At 46.0% G+C, this 26,699-nt stretch overlaps 11 protein-coding genes across 11 annotated transcripts; 8 read left to right on the top strand and 3 right to left on the bottom strand. All coding sequences in view use genetic code 12, as the record gives it.

Annotated features, from left to right (window-relative positions):
• Positions 1-917: 917 nt before the first annotated feature.
• GLE2 (RNA export factor) lies at positions 918-2,018 on the top strand (the record flags this gene model as incomplete). Its single annotated transcript, XM_002614493.2, has 1 exon — positions 918-2,018. The coding sequence occupies one exon, from the start codon at positions 918-920 to the stop codon at positions 2,016-2,018; it is 1,101 nt and encodes a 366-aa protein (XP_002614539.2).
• A 1,229-nt stretch (positions 2,019-3,247) lies between these two features.
• On the top strand, positions 3,248-3,985 carry FOB63_003945 (uncharacterized protein; the record flags this gene model as incomplete). The annotated part of the gene is made up of 1 exon (XM_002614494.2): positions 3,248-3,985. The coding sequence occupies one exon, from the start codon at positions 3,248-3,250 to the stop codon at positions 3,983-3,985; it is 738 nt and encodes a 245-aa protein (XP_002614540.2).
• A 2,259-nt stretch (positions 3,986-6,244) lies between these two features.
• On the top strand, positions 6,245-8,293 carry FLO8 (Flo8p; the record flags this gene model as incomplete). The annotated part of the gene is made up of 1 exon (XM_002614495.2): positions 6,245-8,293. One exon carries the CDS (start codon positions 6,245-6,247, stop codon positions 8,291-8,293), a length of 2,049 nt encoding a protein of 682 aa, XP_002614541.2.
• A 267-nt stretch (positions 8,294-8,560) lies between these two features.
• Positions 8,561-10,006, bottom strand: FOB63_003943 (dolichyl-P-Man:Man(5)GlcNAc(2)-PP-dolichol alpha-1,3-mannosyltransferase; the record flags this gene model as incomplete). Its single annotated transcript, XM_002614496.2, has 1 exon — positions 8,561-10,006. One exon carries the CDS (start codon positions 10,004-10,006, stop codon positions 8,561-8,563), a length of 1,446 nt encoding a protein of 481 aa, XP_002614542.2.
• Positions 10,007-10,336: 330 nt separating this feature from the next.
• Positions 10,337-12,268, bottom strand: NOP8 (Nop8p; the record flags this gene model as incomplete). The annotated part of the gene is made up of 1 exon (XM_002614497.2): positions 10,337-12,268. The coding sequence occupies one exon, from the start codon at positions 12,266-12,268 to the stop codon at positions 10,337-10,339; it is 1,932 nt and encodes a 643-aa protein (XP_002614543.2).
• Positions 12,269-12,444: 176 nt separating this feature from the next.
• Positions 12,445-13,131, bottom strand: PEX11 (Pex11p; the record flags this gene model as incomplete). The annotated part of the gene is made up of 1 exon (XM_002614498.2): positions 12,445-13,131. One exon carries the CDS (start codon positions 13,129-13,131, stop codon positions 12,445-12,447), a length of 687 nt encoding a protein of 228 aa, XP_002614544.2.
• A 483-nt stretch (positions 13,132-13,614) lies between these two features.
• FOB63_003940 (uncharacterized protein) lies at positions 13,615-17,003 on the top strand (the record flags this gene model as incomplete). Its single annotated transcript, XM_002614500.2, has 2 exons — positions 13,615-13,623; positions 13,797-17,003. The coding sequence occupies 2 exons, from the start codon at positions 13,615-13,617 to the stop codon at positions 17,001-17,003; spliced, it is 3,216 nt and encodes a 1,071-aa protein (XP_002614546.2).
• Positions 17,004-17,305: 302 nt separating this feature from the next.
• On the top strand, positions 17,306-18,595 carry LEM3 (Lem3p; the record flags this gene model as incomplete). Its single annotated transcript, XM_002614501.2, has 1 exon — positions 17,306-18,595. One exon carries the CDS (start codon positions 17,306-17,308, stop codon positions 18,593-18,595), a length of 1,290 nt encoding a protein of 429 aa, XP_002614547.2.
• A 1,200-nt stretch (positions 18,596-19,795) lies between these two features.
• FOB63_003938 (MDR family NADP-dependent oxidoreductase) lies at positions 19,796-20,857 on the top strand (the record flags this gene model as incomplete). The annotated part of the gene is made up of 1 exon (XM_002614502.1): positions 19,796-20,857. One exon carries the CDS (start codon positions 19,796-19,798, stop codon positions 20,855-20,857), a length of 1,062 nt encoding a protein of 353 aa, XP_002614548.1.
• Positions 20,858-21,258: 401 nt separating this feature from the next.
• On the top strand, positions 21,259-22,329 carry FOB63_003937 (MDR family NADP-dependent oxidoreductase; the record flags this gene model as incomplete). The annotated part of the gene is made up of 1 exon (XM_002614503.1): positions 21,259-22,329. The coding sequence occupies one exon, from the start codon at positions 21,259-21,261 to the stop codon at positions 22,327-22,329; it is 1,071 nt and encodes a 356-aa protein (XP_002614549.1).
• Positions 22,330-23,325: 996 nt separating this feature from the next.
• On the top strand, positions 23,326-26,640 carry CDC15 (serine/threonine protein kinase; the record flags this gene model as incomplete). Its single annotated transcript, XM_002614504.1, has 1 exon — positions 23,326-26,640. The coding sequence occupies one exon, from the start codon at positions 23,326-23,328 to the stop codon at positions 26,638-26,640; it is 3,315 nt and encodes a 1,104-aa protein (XP_002614550.1).
• Between the last annotated feature and the right edge of the window lie 59 nt (positions 26,641-26,699).

Below are 26,699 nucleotides of genomic sequence, written 5' to 3'. Positions count from 1 at the left end.
TCTTGGAGCCGTGGCAAGTTCGTAAACTTTTTATGGTCATTATTGATTAAACGTGAACTTTGCTTGATTCGGGTTTAACATTTGCTAAATTGGATGGTTCTCTTGGACTTCTCTAGCGGTGCCAAACTTGGAGATGTGAATGACTATGCAGAAGAGACAATCATCGCCATGCAGAATACAAGTTACCATCTTTCAGATATTTGTAAAGCCTTTCATCTGCAAAACTATTCTGTTTTAGCTGTTTAGCTATTCTCATTGTTCATTGGTGTAAACTCTCTGATAAGGCAAATATGATACGTAAGAAGCGGTCTTTTACTCCAATATTTTGAAGATTGTATCTCTCGTGGCATCGACACCAAGAGAGCTAAAAGTGAAACAAAATTAGCGTACCAATCAAATTAAAGTATCATCGTAATAAAAAATTTAGTGTAAATTTTGAAGCCCGCTTCAATGTATATTATTCTTAGAATATACCTGTGTGTCTGTGATGTCAGGTCTACTATGGGAATAGACACCTACACATTTATATTTTTTCCTTTTTATTTTCTTTTTTCTTTTTTCTTTTTCTTTTTTTCTTTTTTAGAAACTATGGATTAACCTAAAAAATAGTCTTGGCTTCTTATTTATACTTCTGTCTTAAATTCTCTAGAGTGTATTAGGTCTAAACCTTGTGCGAAGAGCCATACCGGTGGCTGACCAACCATAGACAAAGGCGCATTCAAACCACCACAAAATTCTATCTGCAATATTTTTAGGCACGGACTCTGCCAAACATTCACTAATGTAAACGCTTTGAACCGAAGCACACAACTTTTCTAGTCTCTTGACACTTTGGCCAGTTGGGGCCGGCACATAGAGCGCACCCATTCGGAAATCATCACCATCTTTCATACAACTTCTCTTCAGCAAGAATCAGCATGTCCGCATTTGGCTCCACATTGAGCCAGCCCACGTCGGCGGCAACAGGCAAAGAGCTCATCAACGACATCACTGTCGCCAACGGGCCCGAGGATTCTGTGTCCGACTTGGCATTCTCTCCGCAACTGGAACTTTTGGCCGTGGCCAGCTGGGACCACAAGGTGCGTGTCTACGACATCGACGCCAACACGGGGCTCAGTCAGGGCCGTGCTTTGTTCCAGCATGAGGCGCCCGTGTTTTCTGCACGCTGGTCTGTTGACGGCGCCCGTATCTGCAGCGGTGGAGCAGACAAACAAGTTCGGTTGTTTGACTTGGCGTCGCAGCAGAGCCAGCAGATCGGCGCCCACGACGCGCCCGTGCGCTGTGTTCGGGCGGTGCAGGTTGGCCCCACGGCGACGGAAGTGGTTGTTTCTGGGTCCTGGGACAAAACATTGAAATACTGGGACACGCGGTCGCCGCAGCCCGTGGCCACAGTCAACTTGCCGGAGCGTGTCTACTGCATGGACACGGCGCAGAAATTGATGGTTGTCGGCTGCGCAGAGCGCCATGTGGCCATTATCGACTTGACAAACCCACAGCAGGTCTTCAAGAGCATTGTGAGTCCGTTGAAGTACCAAACGCGCACAGTCGCATGTTATCCGCTGGGGACCGGGTTCGCCATTGCGTCCGTCGAGGGCCGTTGCGCCATCCAGTACATTGACGATGCCGAGCAGCAGAAAAGTGGTTTCTCGTTCAGATGCCACCGCAAGCTGCCCACCGGTGCGCCAGCAAACTCCACACGCACGCTGGTGGCCAGCGAAACGCACATTTACCCAGTGAACGCCATCCTGTTCCATCCAATCTACGGAACGTTCTCCACGGCGGGGTCCGATGGTACGTTTTGTTTCTGGGACAAGGATGCTAAGCAGCGGTTGAAGAACTTCCCTAACGTGGGCTCTGCCATCACTGCCACGGCGTTCAACCGCTCAGGAACCATTTTTGCCTACGCCAGAGGTTATGACTGGTCTCAGGGCGTTGGTGGAAACAGGGCAGATTATCCTGTGGATGTGAAGTTGCATCCGCTGAAGGACGACGAAATCAAGCAAAAGAAGAAGCGATAGGAGGCAATAGCACGTTAAATACTGAAAATACACTGTTGGTGTGTGTGAAGCTTACTTCCACTAATGGTATGGTAGACGATGGCTCAACAGTCATTACATATGTGAAAGGAACTACTTAGACTGTATCAATGTGTATGAGGAGGATTCTTTCCAGCGGAAGTGGAAGCTCCAAGTTAAATGCTAGAATATGCTCACGGGATTTGTTGTGCTCTTGTAGACCATGAGCAAATTGCATTCTAAACGTTTTAAGATTTTGACCTGTCAACAAAATTGCCGAATTACTGAATTCTAAACAATGATTGGAAGAATGTAAAATTCCTTGATACTTTGGGTGCTACTGATTTCCGAAGATGAAAGATACATGAAATGACATCCACTGTGTTAGGCGACTCTTTGATTGTAGCGAAGAGAGTACTCTGCTAAATAAATCTCGCTAAATGAATGTCAATGTTAGGCGTTACGCAAACTCAGCAACGTGTGAAGTATCATAGTTTTATCTTCTCAAATACTCATTGGAGAAAGAAAGCTGGAAAGTCAGGTTTAACATACGTAAATCACGCAAAAAATTGAGTTGCATATTTCGATCGGGATTCAAACTAAAGTCCAGACCTATTCTACAAATATTCTCAAGATAATGATCACCAAAGCATTTCCATGCATAGACCTTGCGTTATGAAGATAAAATACTAGACTAAAATACTATCGAGATATACAGAAATACATCCAAATGCGTACATTTACCTTCTTCAAAAAGCTTTTGAGTAATCAACTACAAATACAGAATATTGGCTTTTTCGAACTTACATGATACTCTTATCAAAAAGGCATTCTTCGGCATATGATGTCTTGTTTACCTGCATATAACGCTTTGCCAATTGTTCTCTCCCACCCTTGAACACACAGACAGCAGAAAAAGAAAAAGGCGGAAAGGGACGATTTGGCCCCTGGTCAACGAAAGCCCCTCAGCCGCGGCACATTATTGTTCCGTCTTATGCTAGAGAAGACTACAGAAGCAAGCCTGAGGTGAGGTCACGTCACACCCGTACACCACCATATTGTTCGCCAAAGCCCGTGGGCCATTCACAGGTAGAGAAAATGAAAAGCAGATTCGCGAGGAAATTTTCACAGCTTTTTTTCCTGACCCTGAAGCCTTTTTGTTCCTCCACAAAGGCCGTTTGCATTCGATCCAAGCTTGATTTTTTTTCCCCCACTTATTCGTTTCTTGCATCATGACAGAGTATCCGACTCGTCCTCTAGTTTTCGAGGCTTTTGTCAGCCAAGTTGAGCTTATCGAGAAAACCTTGATCGAGGTACAAAACCAGCCAGCGTCCTATTATGGTCGCCGCAACAACAGACCCAACATGGGCCAAAACACGCAGACCCACTCAAATGCTCATCTGTACTACAACAAGTATAACAACTTTTACCAGCTGCAACAGCAACAGCCGCTGGTGTACGGTGGAGATTACTATGGCGGCTACAGAAACTCTCCCAGATCTGTGATAGACAACAGCAGCAGCCAGATGAACCAGCCTGGTGTCGTCCAGGTTGGCCAGGTGGGTCAGGTGGGTCAAGTTGGCCAGGTGGGTCAGGTTGGTCAGTCTGCAGTTACTGGCGTCAGCCCAAGCGGAGCCAGTTTAGGCTTGTCGTTGGGCGAGACCCAGCCAAATATGCCCGTGGCCAACGGGTCGGGCGGCCTTTTTGGGCCACAGGTTTTTACTGACAGGGGAGTTTTCTCCCTGCAAAACGGAAAGGGTGCGTTCTCTGAGCAGACGAAAAAAAGCACGGGGCTTTCGACGTTCGATCCCTTTGGCATCTACGCCAACGAATACGCGCAGTCTGCGGCGTACCCACCGTTGTTCAATTCTTCTAACGATATTTTGGGAAGCTCGTTTTCGTCCAACTCCACTAACATATGGGGGGACACTAATAAATCCGTGGCCAACGACGCTGCGGTATGGGGATAGCTTGTACCATGGGGTACTAGGGATGTTTTTCTAAGAGGAGAAGAGACTAAAAATTTTCTAAAAGAGACTGAGGGCGGGGACCGCCTTCCAAAATTGTGTTTGTTTGATTTTCTGTTGCTGGAGATGCTTATCGGTTTATTGTGTGGGACACACTATGTTTTCACGAGCGCAGGGCCAAGTGATGGCTACGGCCTTTGGACGCTCAGTGTGGTTGGTATTATATGTACAGGTAGTGACGGCTGTATCAATGTATAAGTTCATGATGTCATGTAGAACCGGGAGGAGAATGAGAAAAGGAGATACGCAAATGACGGAGGATACATATGTCAGCTTGGTATGTGGGATGGAAACTTTGTCATAAGATAGACATTCATGAACGACAGTGGCTGATAGTTCAAAATACGTCAGACTGGCTGATGGTTGAAAATACGTCAGACTGGGCTGTGGTTGAAAATACGTCAGACTGGTTGTTCTTAATGCATTCTGATCATTTATGCATTTTTATCACATGTTTCGCCTAGTCGAGGATGAGACTCTTGATATTTTAGGGTCTTTTCTTGAAATTCATATCCAGGCCCTCCATCGGCGGCCGTCTTATTCGGAACCTCAAGAGAAAATAACGTAGCAAGTACTTACTTCACCTCCACTTTGGTGACTCTGGTGGGCCAGAAGGCACATGATCAGTATAAACCGGAAATCAATAAATATAGAGCCAGGCGATGCAAATACAAGTTCAGGCGATTACAACACCAGGCTTCGCCCGGCGTCTACAGACTCAGACCCACGCTGCCCTGAGTCTTCGGCGCGTTCGAAAACCGGCCCCTGGCGAAATGATCTGATCATCTCTCAAGTGACAGGTCTCAAGTTGAATCGATGTGTATGACAATCTGTCTTTCTCATCCTCATGCCTCTATTTCCTACGCTATTACTCGCAAACCCAATTTGTCGGTGCTCCCAGTCTTGCCTTTCCTTTTTTCTGGCCTCATCATCTCCGATCTTGATCTCCGATGTTGGTCCCACCTGCACCTTCATTGCACCCTTGTCATCAGGGTGCGGCATGCTCGCATGCGCAGGCTAGCGGCCGAAAATCGGAGAGATACGTGTCACGTGGCAACAGACTACCCAACTCCAGCATCCCGGTTGTAGAGCCGTTTTCCCAAACCACAAACTTCTGCTCCAAGCGATGCAATCGAAGAAACAATGTGGCGCCCCGTTCATTATAGGCTGCGCGCCTCGTGCATATTTGTGCGCCCCGCCCTTCCTGGTCAAGAAGGCGAGCAGACAAAAAAAAACGGCGAGGCGGGCAGACGGGGCAGAAATGCCAGTCGCCACAAAACGGTCAAGACGACTCCGAAAGCTTGCCTCGCGGCCACAAATGGGTTTTGTCTTTCCATGCCACTAGGGCCCATACGGCTTGCCATTGTGTTTTCCTGCAGGACCAGAGTTAGGCGAGCGGGGCGGGTGTGCAGGATTCGGGCTTCGCACTAGCTGTTTCGGGCAATCTACCTTGTTCATCTTTTCATCCAGGATTTCCCTACTTCTGTCAGACTTCTCTCCGTACGCCGATAGAGGACTTTCGTGAAGACAGCTTTTGGCCCGACTCCTCTACTTCCCTCCGCCTGGACCCCGATCTGGCCAATTCAGTCCCTGTTTCCTCCGAGAAATCCTGGCGCTATTTTCCTCCAGAAAGCGCTTTGCATCCCTCGAGCAGCCTTAGCGTTTACATTCGGACGGAGCGTTTCTATTCTCTATTCCCTGTCCCCATTAGCGCCTTTTGCGACCAGCCGCTGCCGTGAACACACTGGCATAGTCGACTTTCGTGGCTTGTTTTGGCGGCTTATCTATATTTTTTTGCGTGCTCCAAAGACATTATCGACCCCGGGCGCTTGACTGTGTTTCCTGGTATCTTTCAATTTCTGTCTCCTCTGACTATTTCCTAGCTGTCGGCCTCACTCCCTGCCGCTAGATATCTTCCTTGTCCGTCTGACCCTGGTTCTGAATCTACCCTGGTTTCTAATTTACGCAGTCTCCCATCCGACTCCGTTCTGCTTATTTCCATCCGGATTCCACTGCTCAGGCTTTTCTAGCCCTCTACCTTCTGGTTTCCCCTCTGTCGGATCTCATTGACCTCTTCGGATCGTGCAAACTTTTCCGTATCCCGTCAGATCTCGAACTCCATAAGGAACGTCATTTCCCAGACTTTGACTTTTCTTCCCGTTCTGGTCTGCTCTTCCATATCTCCCAGCTATCCTTAGCAGCATGAGCCATCAGAGCACCCCTCACTTGCACAACAAACGTACGCCAGGCACGCTAACTTCGGAGACCCCGAGCCAGCTCAACCTGGCCAACATGACAGAAAATACCATAACCACAGGTACCTCTGTTCCAGACGCCTCTCGCAGTGTGTGCGATGCTAGCGCGGCGACACCACGCCAGTTGTTGAATGCCTACATTTACGATTTCTTGGTGAAAAACACCATGCCGCTTACAGCCAAGGCATTTGCTGCCGAGGCAGAGCTTCCGCATGTTTCCCGCGAGCTGTCGGCGAAAGCATCTCCGCATATGGTGGGTCTGGTGTCCAACACGCCGCCCACGCCTGCTGCAGCAGTCACGCAAATGATGGAAGAACACAATTTGCCCCAGCTTGCCATGTCCATGGACGCACCGCAGGGATTCTTGTACGAGTGGTGGCTGGTGTTTTGGGACGTTTTCCAAGCGAAGCAGATGCGAACCGCCCTGCCGCAGGCGGCCAAGTACTTCCAAATGCAATACATGAAGCAGAAGCAGCATAATGAGCTGCAAGGCTTGGACGGTCAGCAAAGCTACTCGCTAGCGCCTCCTCCAGCAGGCCATGTGCAACCCATGGCCCAGTTCAACCAGGCCCCAGTGATGGTGCAGCCCCCCTTGGGTCCTGTCCCTGTGCCCCAAGTTCCTCGCCAGCAGCAGTTCCCTCAGTTGGATCCCCGCCAGCAGCGCTACATGATGCAGATGATGATGAAGCAATACCAGCAGCTGCAACTGCTGCCTCCACAACAAACTCCGCAACAGCCACAACAACAGACGCCACCCCAGCAGCCGCAAGTACATCAGGGCGCACACCAGTCGCCGCAGATGCCTCCGCAGCCCCAGAAGGCCAGTCTGCTGCTGCCACAGGTTCCATTACCGGTGGGAATGGAACAACCCATGACTATGATGCAACAGCAGATTTTCGTTCAGCAGCAACAACAACAACAACAGCAGCAGCAGCAACCTCAACAACAGCCGCAGCCACAACAGCAACCGCAACCGCAACAGCAGCATTCGCAACAGCAGCCACAGCAGCAACTCCATAATCGAATTCAACAACAGGCCCAGACTCAAATGAACAATTTCCGTCAGCAGGCTGCTGCCGCTGTCGCAGCTGGCCAGGGTACGGTTCGCACTGAAAACGCCAGCCCCATGAACATGAACATGCCTGGGGGCCGTATGAACCAGGCTCAGGTTCGAGCGGCGCAGATGGGTATGCAGACATTCCCGCAACAAGGCGCTGCCCCGTACGGAGCGAAAATTCCCGGTCAGCACATGATGGTAGAACAAAGCGGTGCACCTGGGGCGCCGGGAATGGCGCACCCCGCCCAGAAGAATCGTAACATGAATGCGCTCCAGGATTACCAGATGCAGTTGATGTTGTTGGAAAAACAAAACAAAAAACGGCTTGACATTGCAAGAAACGATAGCGCGGAGCTGCAACTGATGGAGCATAAATCACCTGGTGCTTCTCCTGGGCTGAATACAAAGCCGCTGCCAGTCATCACTGCAGCAAAGGTGAAAAAATCTGTGGCGGCCAAGCGTGGACGCAAACCTAGCACCAATGGTGTGACGCCTCAAGCCAGTGACGACAGCCGGGGAACTCTCAAAAAGGAGTATACGACGCCGCTCACGCCTGCCACAGATAATGAGCCCAATAAGAAGAAGCGTAAAAACGGCGAGTCTCCAAAGAAGGAGAAACCAGTGGCCAAGAAAGATAAGCTTCCACCAAAGAAGAAGGATCTGTTTAAAGCCGAAGATAACGCAGAATTTTCTGAAGAACGTGCAGATGAGGGCACAGATTACTTCCATGCTTCACTTGCTGATGGCGATAAGATGATGGCAGTTGATATTCTTGGCGGAAATGGTCAAGGTGAAAATAATTTCTTTAGCTCGGGTGGTAACTCGAGCATTGACGATATTGAGTTTGACTTCCGGCTGTTCTTGGATGGTGGAGACAACGGCTTGAATGAGAACATGAACGGTTTCAACTGGGGCAACCCGATCGAAGGTGCGGAATAAATGTGCAGAGTATTAGACCATTGCACAAATCTTCGGAGCCAATTAGGCCGCGGTTTGGTTTTCAATTCGTTTTCAAGTTACTGTTTTACTAATTTGCCCATGCTTCTTTCCTTTAGTCATTGATTGTCAACAGGATCGAACAGGGAACGGTGTCCCATTATTTACAAGCGCGAGAGGAGTTGTTTTTCTCAGCCCTCTGTCCTTGTGAAAAAACTCTGTACTATATATATGGACTTTGAGCATTGCCCAACACCAATGCATGAAAATTTATCTAGTCTTTTTTTCTTCAGAATCTGCGTCTGTAGCACTGCCCCAAATGTCATTGTTGATGACAACAGCCAAAAGGGTTGTGGCCAAAAGAAGAACTAGCATTTTAGAGCTCTCCGGTGTGGATGGATAAACATTCCAGCACGACTCGTGAGCGACAAAAATGGTAGCTGCAATAGGCAAACTTGACCCAGATACATAAAGCAAAAATGGAAGCAGCCAACAGTACCAGGAAAGAAACTGATAGTGTAATGATCTCGCACATAATACACCAACTAAGTTTGTGGTGGCAAACATTAGGAGAATTAAGCGTGGGCCCAGAGCCTTGGTCAAGAGCAAGTTTCCTGGTGCTGTGGTTTTCGTGCAAGGGGAGTAGATGGCATCCCTGACAAGTTTCGATAAGGGCTTCTTGATGATTTTGGGAGAGAGGAAACGAACGAAAATGAGCGCAAGCAAAAGTATAACATGCACGGCCAATAATCCCAATGCAAACTCGTCCGAAAGGAAAATTTCTTCAGGAACAAATTTCCAGTTGACAGTCCATTTGTGCAAAAACTTACGGCCAAAGTTGAACGCCTGGGTGAGGTAAGTCCATCTGATGTAGCGAGCCTCTTCATCCCAAAACAAGGGCAAAAGAAATCTCCACCCAATAAGAACTTGCACGGCCGGAATCACCAATACCACGCCAGCAAGGCGCAAAAGGCGTTCTCCAACTAGAAAATAAACGACGATAATGAACGCAGGCAAGTACAACAAAGCATTCATTTTGACAGAAATAGCCATGCTGAAAATATCGGCGGCCACTCCGCAAAGAAGGAGCATGGAGCCGTCAGACAAAGTATTTGCGTAGCAAGACGCCACTTGAAGCAATAAAACGACACATACCATACCCAATGTAGTGAAACAGTCGTTGAACATACGCAAAACGTAAATGGACACCAATCTCTTACTGCAAAGAAGAAGATACAATGGCCAAGGAGGGAGGTTACCCACCATAGTGTACACTGCACATGTAAATGCTACAGTGATGGCGAAAAGGTAGCCGAAAGCCTTTTGGGCAATTTGGATGTTGACACCGCCATCAGTAAGCCAGTACAACAACTGGTACACTTGAATGAAGCCTGCCGGGTATACAATAGGTCCCGTGTCGCCTTCAATAAGCGAGTAGTCAAGAGCTCCAGCATTGACTAGCTCAATCTGCTGCATGTAGGTGGAAAAGTCAATCTCGGTATAATTGACTTTGGAAATGACGATCTTGCAAAGAATAGACGCCACAGATACAACTATCGGCGCAGCCACTTTGCACGCTTGTGGGTCAAACACCATAAAGTAAGCGCCATTGTAAACGTCGCTAAGAACGCTCTTCAATGTGAGCTGGGGCAACTTGTCAGAGCTCTCATTGGAGGTGTTTTTCACTGCGGATGACTGTTTTCCGTTAGTGGCCATGGAGTTGGAGCGATTCAAATAGCAACTTCAAGAAAAAAGCAGAAAGGAAGCAAGTTGACGCTGATCCGAGATCAAAATAGGTCTCAAGTAGGGTTATGGTTTAGTACTGCACGAAAAGGCGCCAGTATCTCCGCTAGTATGGTCAATGAGCTAGTCGCGAATATTCCTCTACTAGTTATATTACTAGTCGTAGTCATAACTACTCGTATTCATAACTAGTCATATTCATAACTAGTCATATTCATAACTACTGGTTACATCCATTCAGTTGTGATGGTCTGTTTCGCCAATCCACCTACAATAATATACTGCTCTATTATATTAATGCAATTACACCCGTGTTGGGCCCTTTTTCTTCTTCAACATTCTCAACGTGTCTCTCTTTCTTCTCTTGCACTCGCGGCCGATCTCGCCTCTCATAGACCAAAACCATCTCTCGTAGGCATCTTCTTCGCCGTGGCCTTCGTCTCGGATTTCCTGGTCTTCTTCTTCTCCAGGTAAACGAATATGTTCGCCCGTGTGGCCGATTTTGCTGAGCTGCGCTTGTGTCTGCAAAAACGGCGAGTCGAAATGGCTCCAAAACAAACCGTACTTGTTTCTTTTGCCGGCGGCAATGCTGACTTCTTGTTGGTGCTGTTCCTGTTTTGACTTGATTTGCTCAAGCAATGCCTGTCGTTCTTTTTCGTCCAACAAGTTCTCGGTGCCAATGTCTTCCTCGTCAAGTGCCAACTGGAAACCTGACGAAGCATCATCTGCTGGATTAAACAAAGACCGGAGTGTTTCCGTGGTACTGTGTGCTGCCGGTGTATTATGAGTTTCTGAGTTGGTATTGGCTGGGGCAAATGTCGGCATCAAGTCTTCTTCGGACGATGAGCCGTTGTCTTCATTTTGTAATTCTGCCTTCTGCTCTGCGGTTTCCTTCTCTGTTTCCACAACTTCGAATCCATGGTCCTCGTCATACTTCTTTTTGATCGCCTCTGTCGTGAGCTGCTTTCCCAACGTATCCATGTCAATCTCGTTGCCTTCGTCGTCTTCGTCATAGTACACTTCTTGTGCAAAGTTTTCTTGCGCTTTGAGGCTTTGAAGAACAGAATTGGCCTCTTCTATAGGTATGGCGTCGACATCGTCGTCGTCATTATCGAAATTCACCACTCCTTCTGCCTCATAGTCGAATCTCTTGGCGGTCTTTCTTCCCTTGCTGTCGTAAGTCACATCTTCTTCCTCGGACTCTTCTTCAATCTCTAACGGCTTATCAAAGACATTGTTGGAAAGCAACTTGGCTAACACAGCGGCATTCTTTGCCTTCTCTTGAGAAAAGTGTACATCATCGGCTTCGAATTTCTCTGGATGTATCGCCAGGGACCCGTACTCTGCAGCCTGATCCCCATCTACACCACACGATGCATTAGCAGTTGCCGCCGTAGGTTTATGCACTCGCTCAACAACGTGGTCATCGCCACTTCTCCACTCGTTATTGTGGAAACTATAGGTTAAGTCTCGAGCAGTTTTGTTCTTTTCGACTCCCCACAACTTTGTCTTGTAACATTTGATTTGTTTTAGCTCGCCATTGATGAGGATCCGCATAGTTTGTTGCTTGCGTACAAAATACGCCGTGGGTCTTGGTGTTCTTCTGAGTCTTCCTTGCACAACTTCACCAAACCCACTGGTTCTCGAATACTGCTGGGAAAAGGGCCCGCGAGGATGCAAGGTGCTGCCGTACGATTTGGATCCCACCAAGTCATGCGAAGGGCTCTTGTGCTTCGTGTTTCCGCTCATGTTGTTGAAAGTATGCAGAGAAAGATGGTAGCCCATGCTCGAGTTGTTGGCTCCGAGAATCGCCGTTCTTGTAAGCGGGCCGCCTGTTACACGGTTGCATGGGTACTGGGTCTGCGACTCGGTGATTCTTTGAGCACGCCGCTGGGCAATATTCTCGTGGTTGGAGGCATCTTTCTTTGTTGGGCCCTGTCTGCGCTTGAACTCTTCCTGGAAATCAGGTTTGGCCGTGGCCACAGTCAACTTGCGGCCCATGAACAACACGCCATTGAACGCAGTTTTCAATTTGTCGAGCGCCTTGGCGGTCATGTCCATTTCCACAAAGGCAAAATAAAAATCATTGAGTGGTTTGGTGTGGAAAGAAATGGGTTTGGTGATGGTGCCATACTTCTCCAAACGAGCATGTAAAGTCTCCCTTTTAGCATATAGTTGGGCCGATATATTCCCGATATGGAGCCTATGGTGCACAATAGCGTCGGACTTGTCCATTTGTGCCAAAGTCAACTTTTCTGTCAGTCCAAGAGTCTAGTGAGCGATGAGCCAAAATTTGTGTGCTGGTGCACGGGTGTGGATCCCCGCACTCTGGCAATACAAAATACGGCCCATGCAAAAACGTACGCACCCATCTTAGTAGCTTGGCCTAAAATTGTACATACAATAAATACTCATGTGGCAGCCCACAAGTCTCTCAAGCCCATAATCGACGTAATCACACCGGCAAAACCAACATCGCCCTCGGTAAAGTGCAAGAAGTTGAGGGTGTTAAGGCAGATGAACGAGTCCAAGAGGTCCCAAACGAGCTTGCGCTTGGCCTGGTAGATTTTGTCCGAGATGGCCTTGGCGTCGGTTTTCTCGTCGGCAGACGCCAACCTGGCCGCGTTGAGACGCAAAGTTCTGAGCGAATTGACCACGCCCGCAACCAAGCCGAGAAGCCAAAACTGCGACGCCCACTTGGCCACTTTGGGAAGCTTCTTCTTGTCCACGAGTCCCAACATCTTGAACCAGGTGATGGTGTCCAAGGACAAGTAACTGGCGTAGGCCAAGTTTCTCACCACGGTGGTGCCTTGCAACACGCTGTCTTGGAGCTTGTTGTCGTATGCTTTCGACGCCGTCTGCAAGTGGTTCAAAGGCTTCAAGAAACGCAAGCCTTTTCTGATGAACGTAGCATGTTGCTTCAAATCCAAAAACTGCTGCACCACCAGCCGTGGGTAGCCTGTTCTTTGTAAGTAGTAGGACAAAAACCGGGACAAGTACGCCACCAACCGGAAGGCTTTTTCTCTTTTCGGGGTGCTGTCTAAGAAGCGAATGAGCTTGTTAAGTGTGGGGTGGTAGATAAGTGTGTCAGCAACCATTGCGTCGAGGTTCAGTTTGGGAATAAAATATAAATGGCCTGCTTAGTCTTTTTGCCTTTGCTGTTTTGCTTGCACAAGGTGTGTGGAGAAGGTGCAGTTTGTAGATTATATAAGGTGCAAATGTTTGTGGAGCCTATGATAAAATTCCCTTTAACCGAGGGCGCACTCGCACTTTTTTAAAATCCGGGGGAGGTCCAGCGGAGATGCTTGCCTAAAAGGGAAACTCCACTCGACGAAAAGCCCTCGGATTGCTGGCACGGTTCCTGTGTTTGTTTTGCTTTAACTTGCTTTCGCTTGCGCTTTTGAATCTGTTTCTTGCATCCTCTTGGCCAATGTAGATAAATAGAGATAAGTAGGGGTACTGCAGGTGGGGCCCGGTGCCTAGATCGACTTGACTAGAATCAATGTAGAATCGAATGAAAAAGAATATATGATGGAATGAATATGATGGAATGAATAAATGATGGATTGAAGAAGTCCAGCATGATCGACGTTTGATGGATGTGAAAAATGTATAATCTTCATTCTCATTGTTTGTGTGATAAGACAAACGCATTTCTCTGGCACATATAGGAAAAACTGCGAACGGTATCTTTGGCACTGGGCCAAAAACTACATAAACATTCAGCATCAAAGCTTTAAACGCATACAATGCTCCTAAAGAGAAGATCAAGCAAAATGTAGATTTATGTTCATGCATCAGTTGGGATTCTCGATCCAGAATCATATGCGAAAATCAAAACACAGAGCGCGCTCACATGTATTCACAAACTCATCCCAAAATGACATTGGAAGACGATGATACGGCCGAACGCAAAACTCCAGCAAAAAGCATATTGAAAAACAAAAACACCAATGCCTCCACGACATCGGTCCCGCTCAATGACAGCCCTTCGGATGCGCTGCTCAAGCTTCAAAATAGACGGGTCTCTTTCGCAGAAAAGGTGAAGCTCCATCAAATCGATATCGTCCCCGTGTCTCAAGGAAGCACGGCCGAAGGCAACTCGAGCGATGGCGACTCAGAAAGCGAAGACTTTGACGAAAGTTTTCTGAGGCTCGAACAAGCCGCTGACAGCATAGCGGAAGCCATTTCGGATCAACAACCTAATGATTCAGAGGAAGAGACAATGGATCTCACGGGCCAGATTGCGCCCATTGTAGATCCCGATCAGCTTGACGGGGTTCTGAAATTCAAGGCGGCCGACGGAACTCAGAGGCAAACATCCACAGAGCAAGACCCACCACAAATTTCCCTGGATATACAACTGCCACAAGAGAACGGGCGACAAGATACACACAATGAAACACAAGAGCCTGAATCAGCCAACCTAAGAGAAAACACGCCAACGAGCATTCAACCAGAGACACAAAATTCCCATGGCTCCTCTGTGTACCCAGACGAGGAGGATATGGATTTGACCACGCCTGTTAATGCATATCCCATCACGAACCCGACTCTGCCCTCCACCAATAGCGCTGAGGGACTGTTGCAGGAGTCGTCTCAGGCCCTGGATATACAAGCAACCAGCACACAAAATCCTGAACACCAAAATGAAGGGCCCAACACCGTCACTCATCCTCCCGCGCTCGCTGACATCCAGGAAGACGAAGTAACTATGGATTTGACAAACCAAACTCAGATACCACAGGCTCAGGCTCCTGCCATTCAAACGCAAAACGGTACCCACTCGAACAATCTCGATCTGAACCCAGATCAAATTACAAAATCTCCACAAGCTACTCAGGAGGAGATCACGATGGATCTCACCAAAGTTTATGAAAAACCGAAAGAACCTTCACATCCTCTGGATCCTACTGTGCTCAGTCCCATTTTCCCGAGCGTTGTCCTATCCGAAGGAGATGAAGATGAACCCATGGAGTTAACACAACCTATGATGCCAATGGACAAAGCAGACTTCACTCTACAGTCTTCAAAACCAAACGGAGATGCCTTTACAAATAAACAGTCCGGTCAAAGAAATGCTAATACCACTAATGATGACGCTAGTAATGGCATACTGACTGCAGAAGTTGAGAACCGTATTAACTCAGAAATCAATGACCGTTTATCTACAATGGATTCATCTGAAGTGAAGAACTCACCAGAAGCAAACGGAAGCTCAACACAGAAAAGGACAGGTGAAGAGAATGATTTAACCCAGCAATCACCTTTAATAATAACAAACGAAGGCACAAATTCTGAGGATGTTTCCCACCCCAAATCTCCTTCGTCCATGACTCATCCAGCTGATACCAGCGTCACACCGAGAATCCTGATCCACCGAAACGAACAATTTCTATACCAGACGGTCACGCCCGATATGGATGGGCCAAATGCAGAACAAACAGCCGAATTGAAAAGGAAAGCTGATTCGACAACAGCACAGTTTCAGAAGAAACCGCATTGGGAAACACAAGTTGTTACTTCCACAATCCCACTAGCAGATGTATCGATGCAATCTGATGACAGCGACAATGAGCGCTGGAATACCCCAATCCCTCACTTCACACTTACAGATTTCTTGAAAGAAATTGGAATCAAATTCTACGACGATTTAGAATTTAGAATAGACCTATCCACAAGGCAAACACTCTCGATATCGGAGTCTGCTGAGGAAAAGCTGAAGGAAGACTACTACCGTGCGAATATTCAACTTCCTCTTTTGGAAGTTTATGAGCTTAGTTGTAAAGAACTAGCGGGAAAAATCCAGCAAGGTAAGAAATTATTTGACGAGCTTCAAGAAAAGACACTGAATGATAACCCTGAGTTATTCAAACTTTATTACCGCGCCTCTTTCTATGACCAAATGATGTTAAAAGCCCGCTTCCACCTTTTGAAAGAGTACACACGGCAACAGGCAAAGCTGATATGGTACCAGTGGCGAAGCAAACTAATACAAAACATTTTGGAAGTGCTCCAGGGCAACTTGGAAATCTTGCAATCGGACAAAACAATTCTCATCAATAATATTACAATTCTCGATGGACTTTATGATGAGATGCACAGAAAATCTCAGGCCTTGCGCCTTGAGGTGTTGCAATTTAAAGAGATTCAATCAACGTTCCAAGATTTAGACGCTAACCAAATCAAGAGAATCAAGTTGCAACTTACGGAGTTGAATAACCGACTTTTAGAGCATAAAAAGAAGATAAGTGAAAAGGAGGAGGAGTTACACAATCTAGAAGATCAAATTCGTTTGCGTAATGATGAGATCCAAGGTTTGCAGAAGGAGATTTCCGCAGCTGAAAATCAACTTGATGAAACTAAGCACTTCAACACAAAAGAAATTGACATTCTCAAGAATAAGTCACGACTTCTTCAAGCTGCAGCGGGCTTAAAGTTTGTGAAGAGCATTTCTGAGCACATTGATGAATTCGAGTTTAATTCCGAGATTGGAGTGACGATTGACTTTTCGAAACCCGAGGCGTCCGAGAGCATCATGTTTCGCTTATTGAATCTGGAAAACAAGGTGTTGTACAATCCCAAGCTACTTGAGTACTACTGTCTGGACTTGGTGGAGGCGACGGGATTTACCAATATTTTTGAATCATTCATCAACTTCCGCAAAAAATGGGACAAGCTAACATTGATTGACGAGGACATGTACAGAATAGCTCTCAAATATCCGTTAAGCATATTGAAGACTGAGGAAAAGGAAATTCAATTCAAGTTCCAGTACTATTCGTTCGAAGACAAGATCAAAACGAACGTCGTGGTTCGCATACCGTTAAAGTCGATTCTACAATATCCTGATACAGCTAACATCGAAGTTGATAAATTGGCGGAAACGCGTCTGATACTGGTTTTCGAACAAGACATGCAAAACACTTTACCGGTTTCTCTCCGCCATAGAATCAACGGTGCAATATAGGCAGGTAACGGTTTTATGCTTTTCTTTTTTCGTGCGTTTTATGCGCGCATCCTCAACTGTTATCTCCATGGGAACAAAGGCGCTGGTCGCATCAGTACAGATAAACTATAGAAGACAAGCAATAGAGAAAAGACGCTTTGAGCAAATGTAACTCTGTGTCGCCACCACTGTCACTTTTTCTCAAACCGCTGTAGCGTGGTATGTCAAGTGAAACCCGGTCCGGAGAAAAGCCGAGTCACGTGCGCCCGCGGCCCGGAAGTTCCTCTTCTGCATTTATCACAAAAGACAGCGACAACTTGTTGATGTCTGCCGAAGAAACAATGCAAGCTCCGCCGGGTCATGCCACGGGGCACAACAGCAGAGAAACCATGGAATCGCCATTTGATGACAGCGCCCAAGCCGACTACAGTTCAGGCGGAGGATCCGAGTCGGAGTCAGAAGAAGAGGATGAGATAGAACTCAAGAAGAAGAACAGAAGGCCGCCGGAGAACAGTTTTTCGCAGCAGAGATTGAAGGCTGTCAACCCTGTGTTCTCTTTCAAAACGGTCACACCCATTCTTATGCTTATCGGAATCATTTTCATTCCGCTCGGAGGCGCCATGTGGTTGGCTTCTCACCGAGTCGAAGACATGATGATCGACTACTCCCAGTGCGAAGTGGAGGCGTCACGGGACCACTGGTCGCCGATCCCGGCAAATTACACCACATACCACTTCAAAAACACCAAGTACGCCGATGTGACGACTGCGCAGTGGAAGTTGGATGTGGATGAGACCCAGGCATACGATGACGAGAAAAACGTGTGTCGGATCCAGTTCCATGTGCCTCACAAGATCAAGGGCCCGCTTTACTTTTTTTACCGCTTGGAAAAATTCCACCAAAACCATAGAAGGTACGTCAAGTCTTTCTCCGAGGACCAGCTCAAAGGTACTGCAGCGTCAGTGAGCCAGATCAAGGACACGGTTGGATTGAACTGCGAGCCACTCTCGTTGGACGAGAACGGAAAAAAGTACTACCCATGCGGCTTGATTGCCAACTCCCTTTTCAATGACACGTTCACCAATACTTTGCAGGCAGTGAATGGAAGCTCCTCTGACTACGAAATGACAACAAAGGGCATTGCATGGAAGTCCAACGGCAACCGCTTCAAGAAGACGAAATACGATTACCGTGATATCTCTCCTCCTCGTAACTGGATCAAGAAGTTCCCCAACGGATACAATGCGACCAATGTCCCAGACATTCTGAAGTGGGAAGAGTTCCAAAACTGGATGTTCACGTCGGGATTGCCCAACTTCAACAAAATGGTCATGCGCAACGACAATCAAGCTATCGAGGAAGGAATCTACGAAGTGTCTATCGGCTTACACTTCCCTGTTTTGCCTTACAAGGGCAAGAAACTTATTTTCCTTTCACAGCGGTCAGCTATTGGTGGAAAAAATTACTTTTTGGGATACGCATGGATCGTATGTGGCGGAATCTGTATTATCTTGTCGTTGGTCTTGTTGACCGCACGTCTTGTCAAGCCCCGCAAGACGGGCGACGAAAACTGGCTTAGTTGGAAAAAGGAGGAGATTGCTCTGCGCGAGTAAATGTATAATCAATGTTTGTTTCTGGAGACACCATCGTTGGTGGATAGAGTAGAATTATACTGTACTAACATACTCCCGTAGAACCAAGCAAGTGGAGGAAACGTGACAGAACGAAATGTATCTCATACATTTGAGAAAGTCTACTGGTTGTTAACAAAAGTTCAAGAGAGCCACTTGCAAGAAATTTTGATTCGGGCGGGCCATCTTTTTACTAGTATGAACTAGCTCATACCCGGAGAACGAAATCACCATATCGAAAGAATCCCGTATCCTTCAGATAGACAGGTACGTTTTGAGGTATTCATTGCCATATAGTTGGCTTATTGTTGATTGATTTTGCCATGACGGGAACTAATGCAGAGATGGCAAAGTGTATCTGCGTACAAGTCTTCGTGTAGAGATGAGATGGGCAAAACAACACGTAGCGCATAAACTGAAGGCCCGACAAAGAACAAGAACAACAAAACAAGAGCAAATACAAAATACAACATCAACAACTCCCACAACTCCCATCTAGATCAAGTAGTTCACATACCACCTAGTTCGCCCACACCATATTTATAGTTGCTCACTCCATTGCTTTTCTAACCCCTGATGTAATATTCATTCACCGGCATGCATCGGCGAATGAGCGTCTACCGGAACAATAAAGAAGACAAAAAACAGAGAGGAAATGCGAAAGCAAACGCGCCAGGAAATTTTGGTACCACCGTTTCCAAGCAGGCGCAGTATGGTCATATTAGAAAACTATTGTTGCAGCTGGCGCATCGACTGCGAACATTCGAGAAGTCGGGGTAATGTTTCCGCCTTGCAGGATTCAGGTACCTTTTCGTTCGGCCTTTGCTCGTTAAAGGAGAAGAGGACAGCGGTATAAGAAAAAAGCAAGACAAAAAAAAAAAAAAAAAAACAACCAAATCAGCAGAAATGAAGACATTTCGTGTTGTGGTGGGCATTGAAACATGTACTAGCTGTCTTGATTTGTAATATTTTGCTTCAATTGACTGTTTGTTCGCCGGTTTTCTTTTTCTTTCTTTTTTGGCTTTCATGCGGCTTCACAGTTTAACTGCCGATGCCGACATGCTTAGTAATTCCACGCTGCATATAGACGACTTGGATCCGAGGGCCGAAGTATATAAGATAGCAAGCACGTAGACATTGTTTAGATTTCTCATCACAAAACACAATTGACACACTTTTATCATGGTTCTGATTGTTCTTGAAAACCCTCCTTCCGGCAAAGTTAACTTGGCTTACGGCGAGCCAGACTCCACCTTCAAGGTGGACAAATCCGACTCTACTCCTGAATTGAAGGATGGAGAATTATTGGTTAAGGTTTTGTACTTGTCCAATGATCCTACTCAAAGAACCTGGATGGCTGCCAACCAGGACACTTCCAGATCCTACCAAGCTCCAATGGTCAAGGGTGATGTTGTCAGATCCCTTGGTTTGGGTGAAGTTTTGGAGTCGAAATCCGCCAAGTTCCAAAAGGGCGATATTGTCTCTGGCTTGCTCGGCTGGCAAGACAAGATTGCCGTCTCTGAGGCTCGTATCTTCAACAAGGTTGACACCTCCTCTGGTTTGCCATTGCCAGTCTTCTTGTCCAGTTTGGGTATGACCGGCTTGACTGCTTACTTTGGTTTGTCTGAAGTTGGCCAGCTCAAGGAGGGCCAAACTGTGCTTATCTCTGCTGCTTCCGGTGCTACCGGTTCCATGGCTGTGCAGATTGCCAAGCACATTTTGAAGGCTTCCAAGGTTATCGGTATTGCCGGAAGTGACGAAAAGTGCAAGTGGGTCGAGTCCTTGGGTGCCGACTTCTGCGTCAACTACAAGAACGATGACTGGAAGACCAAGTTGTCCGAGTACATTGGCAAGGACTACGTCGATGTGTACTACGACAATGTTGGTGGTGACATGTTGAGTTTTGCCTTGAAGCACATTAAGAGATACGGCCGTGTCATTGCATGTGGTGCCATCTCTGGCTACAACGACAGCAGCAAGTTTGCCGTCACCTCTTGGCCAGAAATCGTCACTAACAGATTGACTGTTCAAGGTTTCATTGTCAGTGACTTCACTGCCAAGTTCCCTCAAGGTATCGCTGCCATTGTTGGTGCTATCAAGGAGGGCAAGATTTCTGTCACTGAAGGTGCCCATGTTGAGGACCTCAGCAAGGAAGAGAACCCATTGGAGAAGGTTCCATCTACTTGGTACAAGTTGTTCACCGACGAGAAGCCAAAGGGTAAGTTGGTGACCAAGATTGCTTAATTACGTTAATGACCAATAAAATGAGTACGAAGAACGACGTTGTAGATCCTATTGTAGATTTGAAGCACATTATGGGCTAAGAGTTTGCAGGAGTTTGCCCAGCATCGGCATTTGATGGTACAGTTCTTCAACCTCTTCCCCGCTTATTTCATAGACCGAGACCCCGGCTCATGCGCATGAGCAAAGATGGCATCTCGAGAAGACCAAAGCCATCACAAAGAAAAGTTAGAGAGATTGACAATCCCAGCAGCGAAAAAAAGTCCAGTCCATTGAGGCGTTCAATGTTAGTTGGAGCCATGTAGTATCTAGACCGCGGGCCATCTGCGGAATGTGGGGTAGCGCATATATATAGGGAATTCAATCAGCACCATAACCAATAGCAATTTCAACTCAGTTGTGAAATGTCGAACCGCTGTTTTATTCTCGCCAATCCACCTGTTTCGTCTGTCGAATTTGGGGAAGGCGAAAATGCCACTTTCAAGCTAGTCACCAAGCCGATGCCTGTTCCAGAAAAAGGCCAGGCTTTGGTGAGGAATATATATTTTTCCAACGACCCGACGCAAAGAGCTTGGATCCAAAAAGGAATCCGGCCCGACCGTATGTACGTGGAGCCTGTTAAGCAGGGCCAGATCATGCGTTCTGTGGGATTGGCCCAGGTGGTGGAACTGAAAAACCCCAACTTGGTTCCAGGCGATATTGTCAATGCAACTGTGCAGTGGGCCGAGTATCTGCTTGTCAATGATGCATCTATATTCAGCAAAATCACAGACAAGAGGCTCCCGCTTCCGTTGTACTTGGACGTTTTGGGAACCACTGGGCTCACTGCATACTTTGGTCTTCTCAATGTGGCCGATTTGAAGAAATCAGACACGCTTGTAATTTCGGCAGCACTGGGTGCTACAGGAAGCATGTGTGTTCAGATCGCCAAGAACATCATTGGGTGCAAAGTTGTGGGCATTTCTGGCGGACAAGAAAAATGTGCCTTTGTTAAGCTGCTTGGTGCAGACGAATGTGTTGATTATAAGTCACCGACATTTGCAAAAGACATGAAAAAGGCTTTAGACGGCAAGTTCTGTGACGTGTTTTTCGATGGTGTCGGGGGGAAAATTTTGGACGTCATGCTCACATTTGTCAAGCCGTTTGGCCAAGTAATTGCTTGTGGGGCAATTGCAGGATACAATAATCCAAAAAATGGTCTTTTGGGCAACTGGGGCCAAATTATCACCAATCGACTCAATGTCAAGGGCTTCATTGTACTTGATTTCCAAAAGGAGTATCCGAAGGCAATGGCGGAACTAGGCAAGTGGATTCGTGAGGGAAAGATCAAATACGACCCTCCGACATACACTTTGATGGACTTGAGCAAAAAGAATGATGGCTTTACATTGATTCCAAAGACTTGGGGGCTTCTTTTCTCCGACACAAAGGCACCTGGCAAGTTGCTTACGAAATTGGCAGAGCCAAAGCTTTAGTAATTGAAATATATTCTCAATACTCTGTTTCTCACTATATTGACCTTTACCATACTCTCGTAGTGCCTGCTCTGTCTGAAACGTCCAAATTCATTCTCGTACACGAAGTTAGCTAAATTAAAGTCATTCCGTAGGTAAGAGAAATACTCTAATTCTAAATTGCTGCAGTGAAAGCAGAAAGACCGATTCCAAGAGTTAACCCAACTTTTCTAACTACACATACTGCGGTTGCCAGACGTTTTCGACTTTAAAAACGATTGAAGTATGCAATAGACCGGGGTAACACCTTCTCAGAAATCTAGCGGAATGCAAAACAAAAACCCGGGTAATGAAAGAGTTGTGTAACTCAAGCAAATGAAGCTAACATTTATTGAAGTCAGTTCTTCTTTGAGGCTAGTCGCCAATAAGTGTCATCTGCTATCAATCGTAGGTAATGAAAAAGCATCACTACCATAAGAAAAGACACCATCGGCTGTGTCTATAACCTTCGATTATCGGGTTTTTCATAGGAATGGGACCAAAGGCGGAATACCCAGCAGAACCAGAATGACAAATTTGTTTGCTTTCTTGACTTTTTTCTATTTAAATATGCCCTGATGATCATCGGTAGACAGTCAATTAAATTATTCTGAACTTCTTCACGATAGATTTCATTCTAGCACGTCTATAGATTGACATAAAAATAATGAAAGAAAATTCCATATTTAATTCTCTTACGAGAATGGCATTAGAAAGCTCAATCTACTACACCTGAAACGTCAATATCTAACAAAAAATGAGAATCAGAAGGAAAATAAGCGAGTCCAGTTGTATCATGAATCTACCCTCTTACTTTTTGAGCGCGTTATGTCTTCAACTACATACAAACTCACCATAACATCAAGACTGCACCAACATAGACGCCTACAATTGCAAAGATCTTTCCCAGCAACTACTTACGAAAACTGCAAAGATCAACTGTCAAAAGATCGAGACAAAAAATATCCCTGATGCTCCATGTCATCTTCTCACTCCTCGGATAGCAAAAGCAAACTTTCCATACTAGAGCGGTTTCAAGAAAAGAACAATGATTTAGAATTTGATCATGATTTCAATTTAGGTTCCACCGCGTCCGCAAACCTTTCGTTCTCCAAGTTCAGCCATGTTTCGGGAATTTCTGTTTCCAATCCTCGTTCCGTCGACTTGGTTGATATGGATCTGCAGAAGAGCGAATCTCCGTTCCTCAAGAAGATGCAAATGTCTCTTGACATGGAGGTGGATCACTTCCCTAAGCTGCTGCAGTCAGCGAAATCGGGGTTTCCTCAGAGACCGATATCTGCTCACGAATCTCCATTTTTCAGCAGCTCTTTGCAAACAAAAGAGAGACACAAAGAAGCTTCCTCACAAGATGAACGACATTCGGCACAAAAAAGACAAGAGAGAACCAACGAAAAAGCACCGCATGCTGCATCCGCAGTAAAGGTCTCCTTTACTCCAGCCCAAAGAGTAGAAAAACACACCGGTATGAAACCAAAAAATGCTCTTGATAACTTCAAGTTCTTTGAGAAAATTGGCAGAGGTGCTTATGCTGACGTGTACCGGGGCATTAACCTCAAGACAAACCAAGTGGTGGCAGTCAAGCAGATCACTTTGGACCGTGACCATGATCTTGGAGCGTTGATGGGCGAGATTGATCTTTTGAAGATCTTAAAGCATCCCAATATCGTCAAGTATCATGGTTTTGTCAAGACGCCCACGTCTCTAAATGTCTTTCTCGAGTACTGTGCGGGGGGATCCTTGAGGCAGCTTTATAAAAGAATGGGTCATGGTCTTCCAGAAGCTGAGATTGTTTCCTACGTCAACCCAATATTGAAAGGTCTTAGCTATTTGCACGAGCAAGGTGTTGTGCATCGTGACGTCAAGGCGGCGAACGTACTCCTCACTGAGTCTGGAAAAGTCAAGCTTGCTGATTTTGGTGTTGCAACAAAGGTAACGACTCTGCATTCCACGGTGGTGGGAACCCCTAACTGGATGGCTCCTGAAACTGTTCTAGGCGGCGATGGAATCTGTACAGCTTCAGATATCTGGTCGTTAGGAGCAACTATCATTGAGCTCTTCACTATGAATCCTCCTTACCACGACTTGAATCCTATGGCCACGTTACATGCAATTGGTGTTGACGAGCACCCGCCACTCCCAGCTGGTCTATCTCCTATAGCACGAGATTTCTTGCTCGAATGTTTCCAGAAACAACCGAACCTCAGAATCAGCGCACATATGCTCTTGAAGCATAGGTGGATACAACAAAAATCTTCGGACAAATCCTCAGCCGACACACTGCAAAACATCTCGTCAGTGCATAGTAAAGTGATGAAAGCGATAGCAGATCATAACGAAGACGAGAATTGGGAAAAAGAATTTGTCGACCTCAAATCTAATAGGCAGATATTGCCGAGAGTTATCCTGCCAACAGAGCTTCGTCTTAGCAATGATGAAATACCAGAAACAAAAGAGATACCGAAGAAAAACTTTTCGAGAATGGAACTATTATCCAAATTTTCAGAAGGTTCTGACAATCTGGCAAATGAATTTGAGGTAGGAAAACAATCTCTAAACTTGAAACTAGCCCCTAATCATATACAAATTAGCCCAGAAACTGACGAACACGATCCATTTCTTGAGCTTGACATCGAGAACTTCGATACAAACGAGTTGGAAATTCAGGGCAAGATGGAGTTCCTCATCACAAAACTTGCCAATAGGGTTACGAGTTCCCACTTGGAAAATGAAGAGGTGACGAAATCCTTGGTGAAAATTACTGGCCGGATGCATCAACTTAGCAAAAAATATCCAAGTCTGCATGACGTTTTCATTCGAGATCACGGTGTTTTAACGATGATGGAATTACTTGATAATAGTTCGGACCTAATAGAACAACATAGACTATGGTTTCATGTCTTGGCAACACTTAATGTGATTTTCGATAACAATATTGCTCAAATCGAAAACTTCTCCCTTTTGGGTGGAATACCTATGATAACACAGTTCTCTAAGCTCTCATTTGGTCTCCCTGTTCGGTTACAAGTCGTTAAGTTTGTCAAAATTTTGCGAAAGTCAGAGAAAGCGCTCCTAATGTTTGTTTCTTCGGGCGGTTTGAAGATACTATCAAGATTTTTGGAGGAAGACTTTGATTTTTCTCCTGATTTCCCATTAGTGGCAATCCACTGCATTCATGAAATTCTTTCAAAAGATTTGACAAGATTTAAGTCGGACATGTGCAGAATTCTTTCAAAGTACGGTATCGTCTTTTGGTTTGTCGTTTTGCTCAACAGGTTGACAAAGTACAAACAGAATGATAAATCCCCAATTTCAAGTTCGTTTATCGAAGAAACTATCGACAAGATTCTTGAAGTTGTGAAGTTCTTTGGTCAAGCAGAGCCTAGAGTTAGGATTAACATCTCCAACCCAGATTTGTTCAAGCTCCTAATAATGGTTTATCCATCCCTTTCATTCCCTAGACAACTTGCCCTTCTAAAATTTTTTAGATCTATGTCGTGTGTGTCTGAGTTACTAAAGCCGTTGTATTCAGCAGATATTCTCGAGTTCTATGTCACGATTTTACGAGAGTACACCCCAACTACTCCGCACTATAAAGAAGTTGTCAATATTGCATGTCCATCACTTTACAACTGCTGTTACTTGAATCATAATAAAGAATGGGAGATTGTGAAACTTGGAGCCGTTCCCTTATTGAGAGACCTCTCTAAGCTCAATCTTCCATTCAGGCAATTCGTTCTTCCGATACTTTGTGAATTTGCATACTGCGATGCCAGCGTACGGAAGGTTCTCCTCAAACACGATGTTGTCACCACATATCTCAATCTTTTACTCGATCCGTACTGGCACTCCAATGCCATGGATTCAATCTTGCACTGGGCATCAGAGGATCCCACTTTTAACTGGCTTGATTCTACTAGAGCACAAAATTGCTTGGTGAGTGGGTTCATGATGACACAAGTCTCAAACTTGGAAGCGGTGTTGGACAATTATTTGTCTTTAGTATCCACGAATACCGTCGCCACAAGACTAATGGCTCGAGATTCAACGATCACTAGTATGCTTCAAAAATTGAAGGTGCATCGAAACCCTGCAGTGACTTTGTCCCTACTTCGTATTCTCAATTACGTTTTGAGTTATGCTAGAAAGACAAATATTTTCCCAACCCTTACGATTGCAGGAGAAACGAAACTTGCCATGTCTTCTATTATTTCGCAAGCTTCTTCGGTTTTGGTGCGAGAAATGGCCCATAATATTCTTGCGAATTTCGAGTAGTGCATACAGAGAAGCTACACTACCGAGGAGGAAATTGTGGAGAAGCATAAAGCTTATAC

Source organism: Clavispora lusitaniae (genome assembly GCF_014636115.1).
Source record: "Clavispora lusitaniae strain FDAARGOS_655 chromosome Unknown tig00000185_pilon, whole genome shotgun sequence".
In the NCBI taxonomy this organism is placed as follows: Eukaryota; Fungi; Ascomycota; class Pichiomycetes; order Serinales; family Metschnikowiaceae; genus Clavispora; species Clavispora lusitaniae.
The sequence above is the reverse complement of the archived record's forward strand: the minus strand, read 5'-3'. Positions and strand labels throughout refer to the sequence as shown.